The 17,963-nt window shown below is 52.6% G+C and overlaps 1 protein-coding gene across 5 annotated transcripts in view; it reads left to right on the top strand.

Annotated features, from left to right (window-relative positions):
- Nucleotides 1-17,963, top strand: part of Phc2 (polyhomeotic homolog 2) — a 96,012-nt gene that overhangs the window by 37,375 nt on the left and 40,674 nt on the right. For 3 of the 5 annotated variants that reach the window (XM_060379505.1, XM_021637298.2, XM_060379507.1), the window contains exons 2-6: nucleotides 10,390-10,623; nucleotides 13,686-13,844; nucleotides 14,809-14,886; nucleotides 15,308-15,469; nucleotides 16,942-17,028. In XM_060379505.1, the coding sequence (XP_060235488.1) occupies nucleotides 10,444-10,623; nucleotides 13,686-13,844; nucleotides 14,809-14,886; nucleotides 15,308-15,469; nucleotides 16,942-17,028 (666 nt within the window). In that variant the 5' untranslated portion in view covers nucleotides 10,390-10,443. Of the gene's footprint in view, nucleotides 1-8,187; nucleotides 8,319-10,389; nucleotides 10,624-13,685; nucleotides 13,845-14,808; nucleotides 14,887-15,089; nucleotides 15,178-15,307; nucleotides 15,470-16,941; nucleotides 17,029-17,963 lie in introns of those variants that run through there. The other 2 variants (XM_060379506.1, XM_060379508.1) reach the window with 2 other exon arrangements.

The following is a 17,963-nucleotide window of genomic DNA, read 5'->3' as shown; positions in this document are numbered from 1 at the left end:
AGGCTTATATGCTTTCAATTTGACCTGGGACTGAGGGGAGTTTGGGGGGTTGTTTATTTGTTCATTTATTCTTATGTCCCTCCTCTCTCTTTCCTTTTCTCTATAAGAAAGCTCCTATGCTTTGAGAGTCTGGCAGAAAGCATATGTCCACGCCAGCCCTCTAGTGTCCAATCACTACCAAGGACCGTCTGAGTCCTCTCTTTTCCACGGTCAAGGCTCTGATGCACTGATCTGGCGTGCACTCCGAATTCTGGCTGTTCTGGAATGTGCCACTTTGTAGCTGGGTGATATTGGGCTGGTGCTGTTCTCTCTGGGAATCTGTTGCCTGTCCCTAACCACTGCTCCATAGCATTGTGAAGCTGAAGCCAGTGAAGGGGGCTTGCTTTAACTGTGTGTGTGTGTGTGTGTGTGTGTGTGTGTGTGTGTGTGTGTGTGTGTTGTGCCTGGGGCTCTGTGTTTAGCTAATCCTGTCTTCTCATTTTCCCAGTAACTCTTAGTTGTCAATGTTATTAAATTAACATCATTTTAAAGATAGAGAAACAGCATAGAGAGAGAGGCTGGGTGACTTCTCCACGGCATCCCCACCGAGACAAGCGCAGGAATCCAACAAGCTTATCTGACTAAGCAATTCCTCCTTTCTTAAATGGCACTCTGCCCCTCTGACATGATAGCCCAGTGTGTGGGGGTGGACATATAGGAAAGAAAGGCTGCCTCTGTCCCTTCTCCCCAAAGCACCGTTGGGCAACCAGGGTTTTTTATATTGATTTTGAATTCAGTTACCGCAGGGGTCACGTGAACAATCCTGTGACCAGCTTTACATGTATTGTGTGAGAATGCTTAGGAACAGAAAGAGCCCACACATACTAGACACTCCTCATTATTTCTCCAAGTGAGGTTGGGGGGGTGGGGAGTAGGCAGCACCTGGGAGAGATGTCATGGCCTTGGATTGACCTTGCTGGGGTGATTCTCCTGAGACGCCCACGGTTGGGTAGGAGGCTGGAGGAGCCGAGCCCAGAAGCACCGGCTGGCCTAGTTTGTAATAAGCACGGGAGTTCCCGCCTCTGGTCTGTTAACCTAGTTCAAATCCAACACCTGCTGTTTGCTAGCCCTTGCAGCCTCCGGGAAGTCAACCTCACTTTTCTTGTGGGAAAGGTGGTAAGGTGATCCCTTTGTCAGGGGTTCATGGGGACTACATGGGATCATGCATGGGAAAGCTCCCGTCTCCACGCAAGTGTCAAAAGCTGTTCCCCTCCCTATGCCAGCCCCAGAATGCTGGCCTCCCACCCAGGAGAAATCCCTCGCACGATGTATGCATACGTTCAGAGGCACCCATTTACCCCCGTAGCCTGTCTTTTCAGAGCATGTTTACAGCTCTGACCCTGCTGTCTCCTCCTAGCCATGGAAAAGAAAACGCTGAGCTCCACCCTCACGAGATCTGAGGTAGCAACCCGTGTCCACAGAAGATCAGGGTACCCCAACGTAGACCCTGATGGGTATAACAGGAAGAGAAAGGAAGACTGCTCAGAAATGTCCACACTAATGTGCAGGTCCTGGAACAGTTGTTCTGAAAACCTGGAAATGGGCAGCTCACCACGATCCATGTCCCACTTAGGTTTGTGGGAATGCAATAGACGAGACTAGCTGCCTGGGCTATCCTGCACCAAACCAGACTGAGGCAAAGTTGGGATCGCAGATCATACAAGTTCTAGAAATGCTAGGTCTGTGTATATGTGTGCACACAGGTATACATGCATGTGCATGCATTTGTGTGTGTGTGTGTACATATGTGTACATACACACATGCTTACATACTTTATAGGGAGGTTCAGTACAGTGAAATTCTTATAGTGGTCTTTTATAGCCTCAGCTAAGATTTCTATGTTCAAATCCCAAAACTTTATAACTCTACTAGGACTACTTAAAGGATTATCCAGGGGCTGGAGAGACAGCTCAGCAGTTGAGAGCAACGGCTGCTCTTCCAGAGGAAGATTCCCAGCATCCCCTGGTGGCTAACAGTAGTCCAGTTCTAGGGAATCGGATGCCTTCTTCTGGCCTCTGTGGGCACTAAACATACAAGTGGTTCACAGATGTACATGTAGGCAAAACACATCCACATTCGTAAATAATTTGTAATTGACTCTAGCAGAATTGGTGATCTGTAATCATAGCTGTTCCAGGGCCCGGGGCAGGATGGTTGTAAGCTAAGGCCTACCAGAGCACGCACAAAGCCAGACTGGGAAGCCTGTCTGGTCCAGCACCAGCCCAGCACGTGCAAGGCTCGGGATCCAATGCCCAGTTGTTCTGAATGCTTTATTGTGTTCAAATACTGATATTCTTGAGGGTGAGGGGGTGCATGCCTTTGAGCAGAGGCAGGTGGATCTCTCCGTGAGTTCAAGACCAGCCTGATCTTGATAGCAAGTTCCTGGCCAACACGGACTCCATAGTGAGATCTTGTCTCAAAAGTATATGTGCTCTTTAAAACAAACGCGACATCTCTGCTGCTACCCCATCCATTCTGAAAAATTGGAAAATGAGTCAGAAAGAGGGTGATTTGACATACAAGTGATAGGTTTATGCAACAGCCCTGTCCACTGAGTCCGAACCAGGACCAACAATTTTGAATAAATGTGTCCATGTTGACTCAAGGTTTCAAAGGTGTCAAGACCACAAAATAGTGTCCAGGGTGCTTTGGTGTCTCACCTGGTTGGGAGCTCTCTTCAGGGGTAAGATGTGTCAGCAGAGCCTCGGGCCTGCTCTTCACACCGCCAGCATCCACCGTTGCTGGCCATGCCACACTGTCCAGCATAAATGAAATAACCAGTCACGGTGTGCTGGGGAAAGCAGCTGGCCTGCTGGCAGAGCAAAGATGTGGAGGGCTAAGAGACGGCTCGACAGGTAAAGGCACTTACTTCCGCCAGGCCTGATGGCCTGAGCTCAGTCCCCACAGAGTAGACGTTGTCCTACTTCCCAGTATGCACGTGAGCGCACACCCACTAAATGAGTGTGACACCTAACCAAGCGACCGTTCGCCTTCTCCAGGAAGAGCAGACACTGTGACTGCACAGGAAAAGCAGATCCTGGCCAGGGAGGTGGGGCATAGGGAGTGGCCTCAGCAGGGAGCAGGGGGACACAGAATGCTGGAAGCTGCAGCGGGTGGGCCCAAGAAGCAACGGGGCAGGTGCCTTGAAAGAGCTCCGAGGGCAGCCAGGACCGTCCCCTTTCTTCATGAGAGTGCTTTTCTATTTGTCAAGTCTTCCCTCTCCCCTCCTCCCCTAACTTAGCACCCTCCCTGGGGAACTTCACTTGGAGCATCTTGGGCACATGGCCTTTTCTTTTCCATCTCTTAGTCCGAGAATGGCCTTCTGAATTCTGTGCTTCAGAAACCCTGCCTGGCTGGTCATGGCACAGGTTTCTGAAGCCCAGTTGTGGAATTTCTGCCTCTGGGGGTCTGGAGTGGGGTCTGAGAGCCAGCATTCTTGGAGAGCCTGCCGAAGGCCTCATTTCAGGAGCCCCTGAGGTGACACGCACAGAGCCCTCATGTTGGCAAGACTGTGGGTCGTGGCTCCTCAACTCTCCTACAGCCTTCACTTGACCTTGTTTGGCTCGTCAGGATTAGAAGTAGGTGGTATGTTCTAGGACTTCCTCGGACTGCCATAACCAACAAGGTGGTCCAAAACTGGGAAGACTGTGTTCTCAATGCTCTGCAGACCAGAAATCCGAGTGGAGGAGTCATGGGCAGTGCTCCCCTGAGTCCCTCTGGCCTCTCCCTGGTTTTCCGCTTGGCTTACAGCAATGTACTCCAGTCTTTGACTCTTTTCACCACTCACATCAACCAAAGGCCTAAGGGAGACTTCCCAGCCTCAGAACATTAAGACTAAAACTGCCTGAGCCAAGACAAACACGTTCGTCCTCAGCCTGGCCCAGCAGGGCCCTTGTCTAATGTGTCTACAAATAAGATCAAATCTTTCTCTTTCATCTCCAAATGGCTCATCAGCAAATCAGCACCAGCTTGGAGTAGAAATGCTTGACAGAATCTGTCTTTTATAAGGTACCAAGAAGTAGTCAGGCACCATCAAGGCAAGCTTCTGTGAACATATGCTGTTGTGTTTTGCTGTGAAGTTATTGTTTGTATTGCTAAAATGGTGGTCTGTTCTAGCTGTGCCTCCTACGTGTCTGTCTTTGCTGCTGTTCATTAATTTACTTTCTTACTTTCATTGCATACCCGCCCCCTCCTCCAATGTGTGTGTGTGCTCCTGTGTGTATGTACCCCTGTTTGTTCTCCTGTGTGTGTGTGCCTTGTGTGTATGTGCCTTGTGTGTGCGTATGTGCTCCTGTGTGTATGTGCCCTGTGTGTATGTGCTCCTGTGTGTATGTGCTCCTGGGTGTATGTGCTACTGTGTGTGTGTGTGTGTGTTTGTGTGCTCTTGTGTGTGTGTGTGTGTGCTCTTGTGTGTGTGTATGTGCTCTTGTGTGTATGTGCTCTTGTGTGTGTGTATGTGCTCTTGTGTGTATGTGCCCTGTGTATATGTGCTCCTGTGTGTGTGTGCCCTGTGTGTGTGGTCCTGTGTGTGTGTGCATGTGTGCATGTGTACATACAGCATGCGTGTGTGTGTGTGTGTGGAGTCTAGAGATTGGTGTCAGGTGTCTTCCTTAGTCACTTTTCCACTTTGATTTTTAAGGCGGGGTCTCTCCCTGAGCATGGGGCGTGCTGCTTTGACTAGACTGGCTGGTCCGCAAGCCCAGGGGTCCTGCTGTCTCTGGTCTCCACCACCCAGTGCTGGGGTCCCGGTGCATACATACACATCCAGCTTTTTAGGTTCCGGGGGATCAGCTTCGGGTCCCTGTGCTTGCAGGGCAAGCATTTCATCCACTGAAATGCCCCTTACCTCAGTTGCTAAGAGACACAGCAGGTAGTACAGGACTGGGATTGGGAGGGAGGACTTGAGAGAGGACTGGGGATCAAGCTCAAGCAGTGGGGGGTGGGGAATGGTTGAAGTTCCAGCTGGCTGGGTGTCTCCCTGCCTTCACAGTGCACAGGAGGTCTGCCCAGGATGGAGTTCACGCTGCAGCCTGGGGAGGGGGCTCCCCCCAGCTCCCTCCGTCTAGAGAGCTGAATTTTCACTTATTGTCTTCTCCCTCAAAGAGAGAGGCACCCAAGACTAACCCTTCAGGCTACCTTTTCAGACTCAACACACAAGCCAATACGATGACATCAGGAGCAGCCATTATGGGGCTCGAGAGACCTCTGACTTCCTGACATGCCCTGATTCCATTAGAAAGCCTCATCCCTCTGGACCCCGTGGACTCTGGTTAGGTTTGAAGGGCTCTGTTTTTAGTACCTCTCCCCTCTGCTTCCCTGGACCGATATCACAGACATAATCCATAGCAAATGGATTTCCCTGACCCTGGGGACAAAAGCCTAGTGTTTCCTAGACTTGGCGGCTCCTGAAAGGACAGGGCCATCAGCATTTCTCCAGCTGCCGGGTCTCAAGCCCTGTGGGCAGCAGAGACCTGTAATAAGATCGCTATCCAAGCCAGTTCCAGTCAGAACATCATTCAAAGTGGTCCCTTGCGGTCGGGAGGACTGCCTGAAACAGGAATTGCAGCCTTTGGAGCTCAGGCTCACACAGAACCACACAGTGAGTTGGAACTAGAGAAAAACAGATTTCTAGTTCTGGCTGTCAGCCATTAGTGAGACTGGCTGCGGTTCACAGTGGGAGTCCACAGGGGTGGGTGGCCTTGGGAAGAAATAAGGCAGTCATTAGAAGGAAGAGAAGGGGGAACGAGAATAGGAAGTAAACGGAAATTGAGTAGGAGTGGAGAAATGTTTAAAAACGCAGATGCCGTGGAATTTACCGATTCAGATTTCTCAAGCAGGCCTAGTAAGAGTCCACAGACGATTGCATCAGTAGCCCTCGCTAAAACTCCAGGGGGCCTCTCTTGCTTCCCACCCACCCAAAGCTTTGAGGCACAAGTGTGAGTAGGGAGATGTGAAAGCTTCGCCACCCAAACTGTAGAAGCAGAAGTTGGAAAGCTGCTGCAGTGCTCCAAATTTGAGTGAATTCTTTTCCAAATCCAAGTTTCCTTGCATGAGGAGACCAGCTTGCTTCTGGCTTCCCCTCAGGCTGAGCTCCAGCCCTCTGGCTGAGTAAGTCCCGTTACCATGGCCAGCTGGGGATGCCTCCCGTGGTCCTGGAGAACAGTCAAAGCCGAGTCACTTTGAGTCAATCTCTCTCTTCCTCAGAAACTAGGCCTTGGGTCTTTCAGAAGTAAAACAAGGGAGCTTGCGGTCATCCAATGTCTTATTTCTTGAGATGGCTGATGTGTACACATGTATATACACATGATATGTACATACACATACATGTACGTATGCATAATATAGAGAGGTGGGTTGTTTGTGTGAAGATCTTATGAACATTAATAATTAGGGGGCTCAGTCTAGTACTCTCAGTCACTCTGCTCTGGGATGTTCTGACGGGGACCGGGCCCAGTGGCACCAAAACGGTGACCCAGGTCAGAGTCACCTGAAGTTGTAGGGCACTGTTTTGCGGTCACACCTGGCTTTGGAATGCCAGTTTTGTTCTGTTTTTGACCACCTTAGGGAAATTAGATGGTTGTTCCGCGCCTGTGTGTGTGTGTGTGTGTGTGTGTGTGTGTGTGTGAGAATATTTTGAGACAGAATCTTACTCTGTTGTCTAGGCTAACCCGAAACCCACCATTTAACACAGATTGACCTTAGACTCATAGCAATCCTCCTACCTCAGCCTCCTGAGTACAGGATTACAGGTGTGTGTCACCACACCCGGCTGAGATACGTTCGTATTGACAGAACTGGGAGATTAATGATGACCCCGCACAGTGACCGTGAACCCACCTAAAGCATCTGCCACAGAGCTCACCAGGCAGGAGCAAGCGCTCAGCCATCTCTGTGGATAGTATAGATGCTGTTGGCAGCAGGTACAATAAATCATGAGCGGTGTGTGTTCTAAACCCGCTGGGAGAATTCTGCAGACGAGGCAGAAACTAAACTCAGCCCTCGGCGAGCAGAGGGAGCCCTGGCCTGAAACCCCGGGCATGCGTGGGCCCATATGACATGATGGGTACAGGAGGCAGACAGCGAGCAAACTCTTTCCTTGCAGTGGTGCACTGTGACTACGAGACAGAGGTGAGCGCCAGGCCTGTGAGCAGCCCTCTGACTGGATGACTCGAGACATGAAGGGGGCGGGAGGACTTGGAGGAAACCACGCTTCAGCGCTGTTCTGCAGGGCTCAGTCCGCACTGCTGACCCGAACAGGCTGTTAATGAGAACTGGAAGGAAGGCATTTCAGGGGCAGGAGCAACATAAGCAGCCACGGCAGTAAGGCAGAGGTGAAAAGCGTGCCAAGACTTTTCAGGTCAGTCAGAATAATCCTGAGCCCAGAACGGCTGCAGCGTGGTGGGAAGGAAGCTGGGAAAGACAGATAGTGCTTCACACACACAGGAGCTTGAGGGGAGCTCTGTGAGCCTCAGAGACACGGTGGCAATTCGACAAATGGCACGAGACCATGCCCCTCCGCAGAGCTGCCCCATGATTTACAGGCACTTACATCCCAGAGAATTAGACCGCAATTCACGGCGAGCATTGCCAGGGGTGGAAACAAACCAAGTGTCATTAGCAGGTGAATGGAGCAGCAAAAGGTGTTAGACACACATGAACACATGCAAGTGCAAATGCATGCATGCACAAATATATACATACATATACATACACATATCCACACGCAGATATATATGCACATACAGAGAGAGAAATGCTATTCAACCCCAAAGAAAAATACAACTGTGGCATTAAGCTGCAATGTGAATGAACCTTAAGACCATGGTGAAAACGACAGTGTGACCCCACTCATCTAAGACACTAGTATAGAGACAGATCTGAGGCCTCCAGGGTCTACTCAGCTGGACAGTGGGGGGTGAGACTGAAGTTCTAGAAATAGATGGTGGTGGCGGCACACGTTCTGAGTGTGGTCAGTGTTTCTGCACACTTTGAAAGGCTGGTGCTTAAATCAGTATGGCCTTCCTTTCCCTGCCCTGTGCATGGGTGGCCGACAGAGACCAAAGAGCAAGTGCTCCTTGGGAAGACAGCTGTAGCCACTAAAAGTCAGGACAGAGGGAGCCAGAGAGACGGTGCATCTCCAGTGTGCATGCGCTGTCTGGGGAGCGAGCAAGTGTGTGTGAGGATGGGAGAAATGTGCTTGACCCAGCCTGTGTGTGAGATCCTGAGAGGAGAGAGGAGGCTGAGCAGTAAAGGATGCCGTCGGGGAAGCCAGAGAGAGGTCAGTGAGGGGTAAGAGGGGGCTGGAGAAGGCAGAGATCAAGATTAGGGGAGAAGGCCCATTAGTGAGCTGGGAGCTGGGCAGGATCCATCACCGGAGGACAGCAGGAATGAGAGAGCATGCTTTATTCCAGAGAGCACAGTGGGAGCAGCATGTACACGCGGAGGTCACGGGGGACAGGATGCTGCTACAGATGAGAGGGTAATAGCGGGTGAGCGTGAGCACAGGTGTAACAGAGGGCAGGGGCCACAGTCAAAGGAAGAAGACCAAGTGAGACAGAGCCCATCAAGGAGGGAGCTGACGGTAAGGACCCATGAGCAGAGAAGGGATGGGCCGTGGCCAGCAACAGAAGGAGACAATTGTGTCCCCTGGTGGCTAAGGGAAGTGTCAGTCTGGCATGGGAGCCAGGCTGTTCTTACTGGCAGCATCTCTATAGAGAAATGCCACTAGCATTTGTCAACAAGGCCAGAGTACAGGCTCTACAGTACCTGTTCAACCAAAAACAAAGACTGGAAGCTAAACCCGGTCAGCCAGGACCTGGACGTCCCCTCTGCTTTAGCTGCTGTGACTAGCTGTCTGCCATTTGACCTCTTCCACTGAGGTGTCTTAGAGTGTGAGCTGAAGCCCAGTTTTGGCCATGGGTTAGGAAAGGGGAGACAAGGACCTTTCTGGGCAGCACATGTTTGGAGATTGCTGCCACTTACTGCTTTGCTAAGATCACAGCGTGGGCTGAGGCGGTGAGACAGCTCAGCAAAGCGTGAGGGCTGGAACACAGACCCTCAGCATTCGTATAAAAGCTTGCCTGTAACTTGGCGCATGGGAGTGGGAGACAGGGAGTGCCTGCAGCAGTCTGGCTAGCTAAGCGAGCCAGAACATCGAGAGCCCTTGCCTCAATGCGTGAGGTGAAGGGAAATGAAGAAGGCACCACACATCACTCTTGGGGCGCCACATGCTGGAACACAAATGTGCATTTAGGCCCACCACACACATATATCCACAAATTAATTTTTTTTTATTTTAAAATCAGTTGGTAGCCACTTTTTTCAGTTTCTGTAAGGCCAGGAACAGTGCTTTGCACCACTTTTCATCAGCCTCGACTCGTGTCCCTGGAACACGGATAAAGTAGATCTCAACAGAGCTGGGCACAGAAAACACGTGCTGCCATAGCTATGCCCCCTGTGCCTCACGAGTGGCCATGATGAAGCCTGGCTCCAGTGAAGGTGGAATTCATGGACAGGGGCCTCTGCGGCAGCAAAAGCAGACAGGTTACATTTACAGAGGGGAGCGGCGCGCATTGTATGGAGTCCAGAGGCTGACACCAGGCGTCAGTTACTCTACCTTCTTTTGTTTTTTTTATACCTGGTTTCCATCATCCCAAAGGTGCTGAGGTCGGTGGGGTGTGAGGTGAGAAATCACCCTCGATTACTATTTTATCTCTGTGGCAGAAGACACATATCCTAGGCTTTATAGATCAGATACAGCTGATTTCAAAACTCCCCTAAAGAATCCAGCCTGGCCCTGTTCTTCTGGGGTCCAGTGTGACTCAAAGCCTCAGTTCAGAGCTGGGTATCCTGCTCTGAGCACTGAGTAGGCAGAGACAGGAGGATTGTTACAATCCTACAGGCCAGTAGGAGGCTACAGAGAGAGATCCTGTCTCTAAAAACCAAACCAAAATAAAACAAAAGCCCCGAGTTCACGAGTGGCCCCATGGCAGCCTGCTTGGGAAGCTGGTGTGTGCCGGTCCAGTCTTCAGCCTGCCCACCCGAGCCCTAAGCTCTGAGGTTGCCTAAGTCCCTCACGTAAATACATGGAAGCTACAGACATCCTCCCATGTATTCCAAAAACACTCTAGGTATCTTCTACAGCCCAACAAGACAGAAGTGCTAAGTAGGTTGTGCTGTATTATTTGAGAACTAGCAAGAAAGGGGTCCATATATGTTTGATTCTGATGCAGTTTCCACCCAAGTTTGACGGAATTCAAAGGATCAGGAGCCTGGGACATGGAGGGCCAGGCTTGCGCCTGCAGGAGAAACATTTGCTAAACTTTTCGTTCCTCTCCCTTCCTTCCTAGCACCCACCTGCTCTTCTGCCACCTGTGCGCCCCGACTGTGCCACCCCATAGGCCATGGAGAATGAGCTGCCAGTCCCCCACACATCCAGCCGGGCCGGCGTTGCCAGCAACACCAGTGGGACTAGCAGCAGCAGCAGCTGCAACAGCAGCAGCAGCGGCGGCGGCGGCAGTGGCCGCCCCGCCGCACCCCAGATTTCTGTGTACAGTGGTATCCCTGACCGGCAGACAGTGCAGGTAAAGCCCTAATAAGCCTGGGGTTATATCGCTCCGTGGACAGGGCTGCCCAGAAGGAGCGCTGGCATGGTCTGGTGGGATAGCCAGGACAGCTCCAGAATGGGCAAAAGGGGAGTGGATCCGTGGATCCGTACTTTTGGGTGATTAAAAGAGGAGACGTGACTAAATGGGTCCAATGCAGGAAAGTGGGAGAGAACCGAGGACAGAAAGCCCTGTCCCCACTGGCAGGTGGCTGGTGAGGGTGCTGTCTGCAGAGAACAGATGTGTGTAAGCATAGGGGCAGACAGGTAAAACTACCCAACAGCAAAATGACTGGGTGCCGCTCGGTCACAACCCAGGCTGGTCATCTAAGTGGCCTTTGCCGCTTGAAGAACAAACTTGGGGGACTGCTGACTGTCTCAGTCAGTGAAGCCTGCCATGCAAACATGGAGTCCCCAGCACCCACTTTAAGAAAACTCTGTAGCACCCGTGCTCTTGGGGGTAGAGACAGGGGGATCCTTGGAGTTCCTTGGCCAGCCACCTAGCCTACTCAGTGAGCTCCAGAAGAGAGAGACCGTGTCTCAGAAGGAAAAAAAAAATGGTGGAGAGTGATCAAGGATGGCAACTGACCTTGACCTCTGGTCTCCACATACACACATGCATACACATGCACACACATGCACCGTGATCATGTACTGCCCACCAGTCGGGGCAAGTGCCTGGCATTATGATAATTAACGAATATCAGTGTTTGTTGTTACTATGAGACAGGGTCTCACTCTGTATCCCAGACTAGCCTGGAACTCAGTGTTCAGCCAGGCTGGCCTAGAAGTCATGGTGATCGATCCTGCCTCGGCTTCTCAATGCTGGGGTTATGGGCACGTACCACCAAGGCTGACCAGTTACAAGGATGGTGTTCCTAGGCACAGGTCCACACTTGACAAAGCGCAGTCTCAGAAGAGGCGATGACTTTACCAGTGTAAAGGGGGAAAGAACCCACCTCTCCAAGATCCTCAGGCAGAAGGCATTTGCCATTTGTATTGCTCACAGTAATATCTATTTGAGCATCTTTGCAAAGAGGGCAGATGATAGAGGCCACCACTGAGAAATATTTACTCTAAGTGACCCTGCTGTTACAGTTTGGATAAATTAGACAAGTGAGCTCACCCTGCATTGGTCTTGGGCCCAGAAGAGGGAATGGGGTAGAAGACAGAGCAGAAGTGGGAAGCCTGGGAAGTTCTCTGACACTTCTGGCCTCTCCCATCTCCCAGTTATCTCTGCTTCACACTGAGTCAAGTCCCATTTCCTGTTCCCACCCCCAGCTTTTTCCCTGTCCCTTTACACCTGAGTGTTCAGCTCTGGTTTTCAGCATCTGGATCAAATGTATCTGTTGTTTGTTGTTGTTTTTGTTTTTTAATTTAAAATCCCAACCATTCAATTTAACAATGAAGACTCAGGAGCCAGATGCTGGGGTGAAAATTTGCTGGCTCAGAGAGGCAGAGAAAGCACCCAGCTGACCTTCCTATTCAGCTTATATCCTGAAGGAAAAAGCCAAACACCAAAAGCCGAAAACCCAAGGCCAAAAGCGTCTAGCTCAACTGACAGCCCAAGAGGAAAAGACCTGCTATCTCACCCCACAGCCAGGACGAAAAAGCCAAAGCCAAAGAGCCAAAAAGCTCCTTCTCCACACTATCTTAAATAGCCTTCAACTCAGAGTCCCTCCTTTCTCTTTGTTCCTGTCAGCCGGTTACTTGCTCTGCCTCTGGACCTAGGGATAACTTCACTAAATCTCGTATACAGAAAGCTCTTTGATTAAATGTGTGTACTAGGGCTGAGCCACACCATGGCCACCTGTTTACAATAAACAGAAAGTTCTTGGATTAAAGGTGTGTGTTAGGGCTGAACTACAACCTGTAAGAAACAGGTTTTTACAATGGGATCAAAGATCCTGCAACACATGTCCTCCTGCCACTCACCAGAACCCTGGGCAAAACGCTGTTGTGTTTCTGCTCTGGTGCATCTCTGTATCGGCACCCAGAAAGGCGCACTGGCTTCCACTTGATTCCAGTAAATGTCACCCCAGGTGAGGAGGAGACACAGAATCTCAGCCACTGCCGGAAACTACTGCAGGGGGTCACTTCCAGAATCTAAAGGACAAAAACCAATGAAACTGAGGACAATGAGACAGAAAGAATGGAGTTCTTATATGCAAGGTCTCAGAGTAGAATGCACTCAAGCAGAGAGGAATCAGAAATGCATTTATAGGAGCATGGGGTTCTGAGCAACCCCAGAGCCCGTAGAGGATCTGTGACATCAGTCTGCTAGAACAGAACCCCCAAATTCAGGCCAAGAGCCCTGGAGCCATTTAGGGGAGATCCTCAGCAGATACTGTCTCTAGTCACTGCTGCTCAGGGACAACCCCAGACCAGAGACTGCATGGGGTTAAGGGCCTGAAGCAGGAAGGCAGGGCTAGGGCCCATACAGGGCATCACACGGCAGAAACGGCCCAGGTGAGAGAAAAAGTGTCTCTGGCCTTAGTCCTGGGGATGAGCAAGGAACAAAGGCTAGTCTTTCACAAACTGCTCTCAGAGGCAGCACCTATAAAAGGGGAGGAAAGGAGAGCCGAGATGAGGGAGAGGAGAGTCAACCCCAGTATGTCTCCTCTGTGGTGTGAGCTTGCCCCCAGAGGCCATAAAAACCATCTCAGGGACTGACAGGACTCTCTGGAGGGGGGCGCTGGGAGGGGCCTCCGGTTGGCTTTCTAGGAGGCACTTGCCTTCCTATTAGTCAATTTTCCCGGCTCCCTATTACCCTTCTGACTGACCTTTTCTTCCTAGTCCCTCCTACTTGTGACCAGTAAGGGGAGGAGTGGCCAGCAAGCATGGCCTGAGAGGCTGTGGTTTCCCAGGTTGTGAGCAGAGCAGGAGGGTGCTGGCAGCTGAGGCAGGGCACCTCCCTCGCCCCATCAGGCAGGAGCTGAAGGCAGGGACACTCTGAGAACAGCTCTCCGTGCCGCCTGGGGAGCAAGGCGCGGTCCTTGTCTGGGCAGCTGACGCTCCTGCTCCCCCTCGCACTTTTCTCAGGTGATCCAGCAGGCCCTGCACAGGCAGCCCAGCACGGCGGCGCAGTACCTGCAGCAGATGTATGCAGCGCAGCAGCAGCACCTCATGCTGCAGACGGCGGCCTTGCAGCAGCAGCACCTCAGCAGCGCACAGCTCCAGAGCCTGGCAGCAGTGCAGCAGGTGAGTGACGGCTAAGCCGGCACCTGCGCGCTATTGGAATCTACATTGCAATATGGGAGTGGTGTGAGGGGAAACCAGTCCTGTCGCCTTGCCTTCCCAGTTCCTCTCAGAGTCCCCACAGAGCCCCCAAGGGGGGACTGTCGTCACGCGTCCTTTAGCAGGTGACAAACAGACGCCGAGGCCCACTGCTGTTGAGTAGAACATCCAGCATTCTCACTTGCTGCTACAGGAAGTGCTGGCAGAGCCCATTTAATGACTTACCCAGCAAGCCTGCCTGTCTGGTGACTCTTTCTCCTTCCACAGAGGGAGACATACGCCCACTGATGGATTCTTTCCTTCCTGTGCAATGTTTTACGCACCTTCTGTATGCAAAGTCAGTGTCAGGCACAGCGTGTGCTGTGGACCCTGTCTCCTTGGAGCAAGTCAGCAGACCCTTTATCTACACCCTGCTGCACACTGTAAGAGAATGGCCTTCTGCTGCTGGACGACAGGAGGCTGCCTGTCTACATCAGGCTGCCAGGGAAGCTTTCTCTGCTGGGGGGGGGGGGGCGGGGGGGGGACACCGAGACTGACACTTCAGTCCTAGAAGCAGCTAACCAGAGAAGAGGGGCAGGTTGGACCTTCCGCTGTGCCGCACTCTCACATGGTGCCATGGACTTCACGGGTGCAGTCGGTGGGGTGGTGGTCTGGAGGTCTGGAGAGAGCTGGTGCTGCTCGGTGGTGACGGCCAACTGTCAGAGTGACAGTGCTCAGTGGCTCCTCCACAGATTCGGCTGTCACTGGTCCTTTATGAGAGAGGAGGCCAGGACCATGCTGAAGGCCTGTGTGGGTGAGGAAAATGGGGTTAGGCCCTGGGGTGGGGGGGCTGCTCTCCTGACCACTGTCCAGAGCACTTCCCGGAAAATAAGGGCCCATGAACCACTGAGGCAGAAGACACTGGTAACCAGAGTGTGTTCTTTTCCAGGCCAGTCTGGTGGCCAACAGACAAGGAAGTACTTCCGGCAGCAGTGTGTGCTCACAGACTCCCACCCAGTCTTCTTCAGTGAGTAGGGCATGGGGACGGCAGGCAGATTCCACACGCGTGGGCTGGCGCCTGCCTAAGGCGCTCCCTAGTTCCCAGATCCAGCTGAGGAGAATCCTTAGCCATGTAGGGTCATAGCTGGGATCTGTTGCTCTTGCCAGGAAAAAAAAAAATGCACGTGCTCTTCCTGGCTCTGACATCAGCAGTCCAGCATCTTCCTGGTGTCAAGGCTCTGCTGCTAACCGCACTTGTGCCACAGGGTCCTCCCTGTGGCTGTGCATCCAAGCCAGCTATGGGGCAGAGTTAGAGGAGGTACGAGGAGCCCAGAGCAGGAGGCGGTCCTAAGGGACGTGAGAACTGAAGAGGGAGGCAAGAAGTAGAGGGGACGCTGCTCGCCCAGGCCTCCTGTCTCCTAACGGCACTTGTTTCTCTTACTCACCAGCTCAATCTGGCGACATCCCCGGCAACAGCCCAGTTCATCAAGGCACAGAGTGTCAATTCAGCCACAGCCTCAGGCCTGGCCCAGCAGGCTGTGCTCTTGGGCAACACATCCTCTCCCGCCCTGACTGCCAGCCAAGCACAGATGTACCTCAGGGCACAGATGGTGAGTATGTACGGCCTGGGTGTGCCAGACTGTGGGGACATGGTCAGAAAAGGTGGGAGATGGGAAATTAGAGAAAGGAGGAATGCTGGGAACCAAGAGCAAGAAGAAGGGGAAGGAAGAAGTCGAAAGGCTGATGGGAGGCACAGGGCTCAGGAAGGGTCAGGTCCAAGATGGAGCCAGGGGGGAGTCACCTGCGGTGCCTCTCTTCCCTCGCCTTCCCAGAACCAACCAGATAGACAGGACAGGAGGCATGTCCAGATGGTGCCTAGAACTCTCAAGTGAGGAGACACATATCCTAGCTGTTCCACAGAGGTGGGCTGGCTCCCATGATGGTCCTCTCAGCTTGCCCTCGTCTACTTAGGGCCAGGTGAACTAGTGTGTGCAGAACATACCGGGGCTGGCACTGGCATGCCTGGAATCTCTTTTCCCTATCTGCCCCTCAGGGTCCCTAAGAACCCTGGGAAGAGCAGAGCAGGAAGCAAACCCATAACGGAAGTGGGCTCTGATTGACAGGTCCCAGCTCATGCTGCCCATACTCTCTTTTACACCTTTCTGAAGACAGTGCAGTCCTGCCCCGCCTTTGCTGTTATGGCCAGAGCATCACACAAAGAGCCTGTCTGCTCTTGTTCCCACACTTTTCCTCCTGCTTCCCAGCTCGGCACTGCAGGCACTTCCCTTCCAGGCGATGCCTCGGACAGCATATGATGGACTTCCATGTCCCCAGCCAACGGGCAGCCACACTTCACTCAGTGCCCCACTGGGGTCCCGATGACCATCTGCTGTCCCCTAAGAGCAGAAGGTACACAGGAGGGATGAGCCAGGAGGCATCAGTACTGAGATGAAGGGAAGGCCCCTTGCCCAGACACCAGCCTAGCCACATGCATGCAGAGGCAGAGCACACGGAGGTCAAGGAGCCTGCCGGCGATGGCTCGGCACCTGCACGCCTCCAGACGAGATACAACCACCACAGCCCCGGGCCATCTCCTTCCTCTGCAGTTGCTGCTCCTGGGCGCCCCTCCCCACCCCTGCTGAGTCAAAACTCGACTAGAAGGTGACACTGCATACCTGATTTGATCCTTTCTGGGGTCAGAGGTAGCTTAGACCTGGAAAATAGGCCTGTGACAGCTGCCCTAGGTTCCTGCTCACCAGGGTTGAGGAGACAGTGACTAGAGGGTGCCCTGGGAACATCCGGAGTCCCACGGAATGAGCCCCTGGAGGGTTCCTCCTCACCCACTCAATGCCTGGCTTGGTTCATCACACCCCAAGCCTTTTAAGTGTCCCTAGGCTTCCTGCCTTCTCTTAGCTTTGTGTCCTGCTTGCCTACTTGTTCCCTGGCTACACTGTTCTACCCTGTGGCTAAGCCCACACTGGGCAGGTAAAAGGCACCTCATTTCCTGTGATTCCAGGCCCAGCCAGGTAACTTGGTGCAGGTAGCTAGGAGCCTAGGACACACTGTTCCTTTGTCCCCTCAGCTCATCTTCACGCCCACGGCCACCGTTGCTGCTGTACAGCCTGAGCTCAGCACTGGCTCCCCCGCTCGGCCCCCTACTCCTGCCCAGGTGAGGATCTTGGGCTTGAGGGAGGGTGAGGGGGCGGTCAGCTCTTAGAAGGGCAGGAGTGCTGGCAGTGGCAGGACTCTTCTAGGAAGAAAAAGACTGGACTTGCGTTTAAATTCCCACCCAGCTGGCCTCAGCACCTCTCGACTCTGACTCTGAGTATAGTTAGGCAGCAGACGGCGGTGTGAGGAGGCTTCTGTGAGCCAGCACTGAGGGGTGGAGACTGGGGGCAGGGACACACTGAGAGAAGGAACAGGATGGGTCCTGGCCTCTTGCCTTCTGCCGCAGCACGTGAATGCTATTGTGTCAGAGAAGTCTGCAGGGAGCTGAGAACCTACTCCATCTCCCCACTCCATCTCCAGAATGGGGACACCCAGTTCAAGGATGGAGAAGCTAGGTTATGAGTCAGGCACTTCCCCCCTTTGTCCAGCAGAGGGCACCAGGGACCAGGCTGAACAAACACTCACGCTGTCCTGGAAATGCCTGGCGCTAACCTGATTGTGAGGACAAGCTGAGTCTTTGCTTGCCTGTCATTTCTGTGCTGGCTTTTTCCATGTCATGCCTCACCTTCGTGGTATGCAGGCAATCCTGATAGTATCAGAGAGGTGGGAGAGCAACAGAATAAAACATGCTGGCCTCCCTGCTCCTGTCCGCCCCAGCCAGGCAGCCTCAGAATTCAGTTCTTATCACCAGCCATACTTCCTGTGTTCTTTACAAACTCCACCTGCCCCTGGCTCCTCCTCCAGCCCCCTAACTCCTCACTCCCGAATGTCTCTCTGTCTGCTGTCTCTTTTGTCTCTGTCTCTTTCTCTCGCTATCTCCTTAGACAACCCACTTTCATATTTGGCCAGTCCTGGATCTGCCCTAACTTCCTCTAGCTTATATGTTAGTGTTGCTCCTGCCTGCACCCTCTGGACTCTCATAGGCCCCTCTTTTTT

Source organism: Meriones unguiculatus, chromosome 3, assembly GCF_030254825.1.
Source record: "Meriones unguiculatus strain TT.TT164.6M chromosome 3, Bangor_MerUng_6.1, whole genome shotgun sequence".
NCBI classification, from domain to species: domain Eukaryota; kingdom Metazoa; phylum Chordata; class Mammalia; order Rodentia; family Muridae; genus Meriones; species Meriones unguiculatus.
Note: the sequence above shows the minus strand (reverse complement) of the source record. Positions and strands in the feature narration are given on the sequence as shown.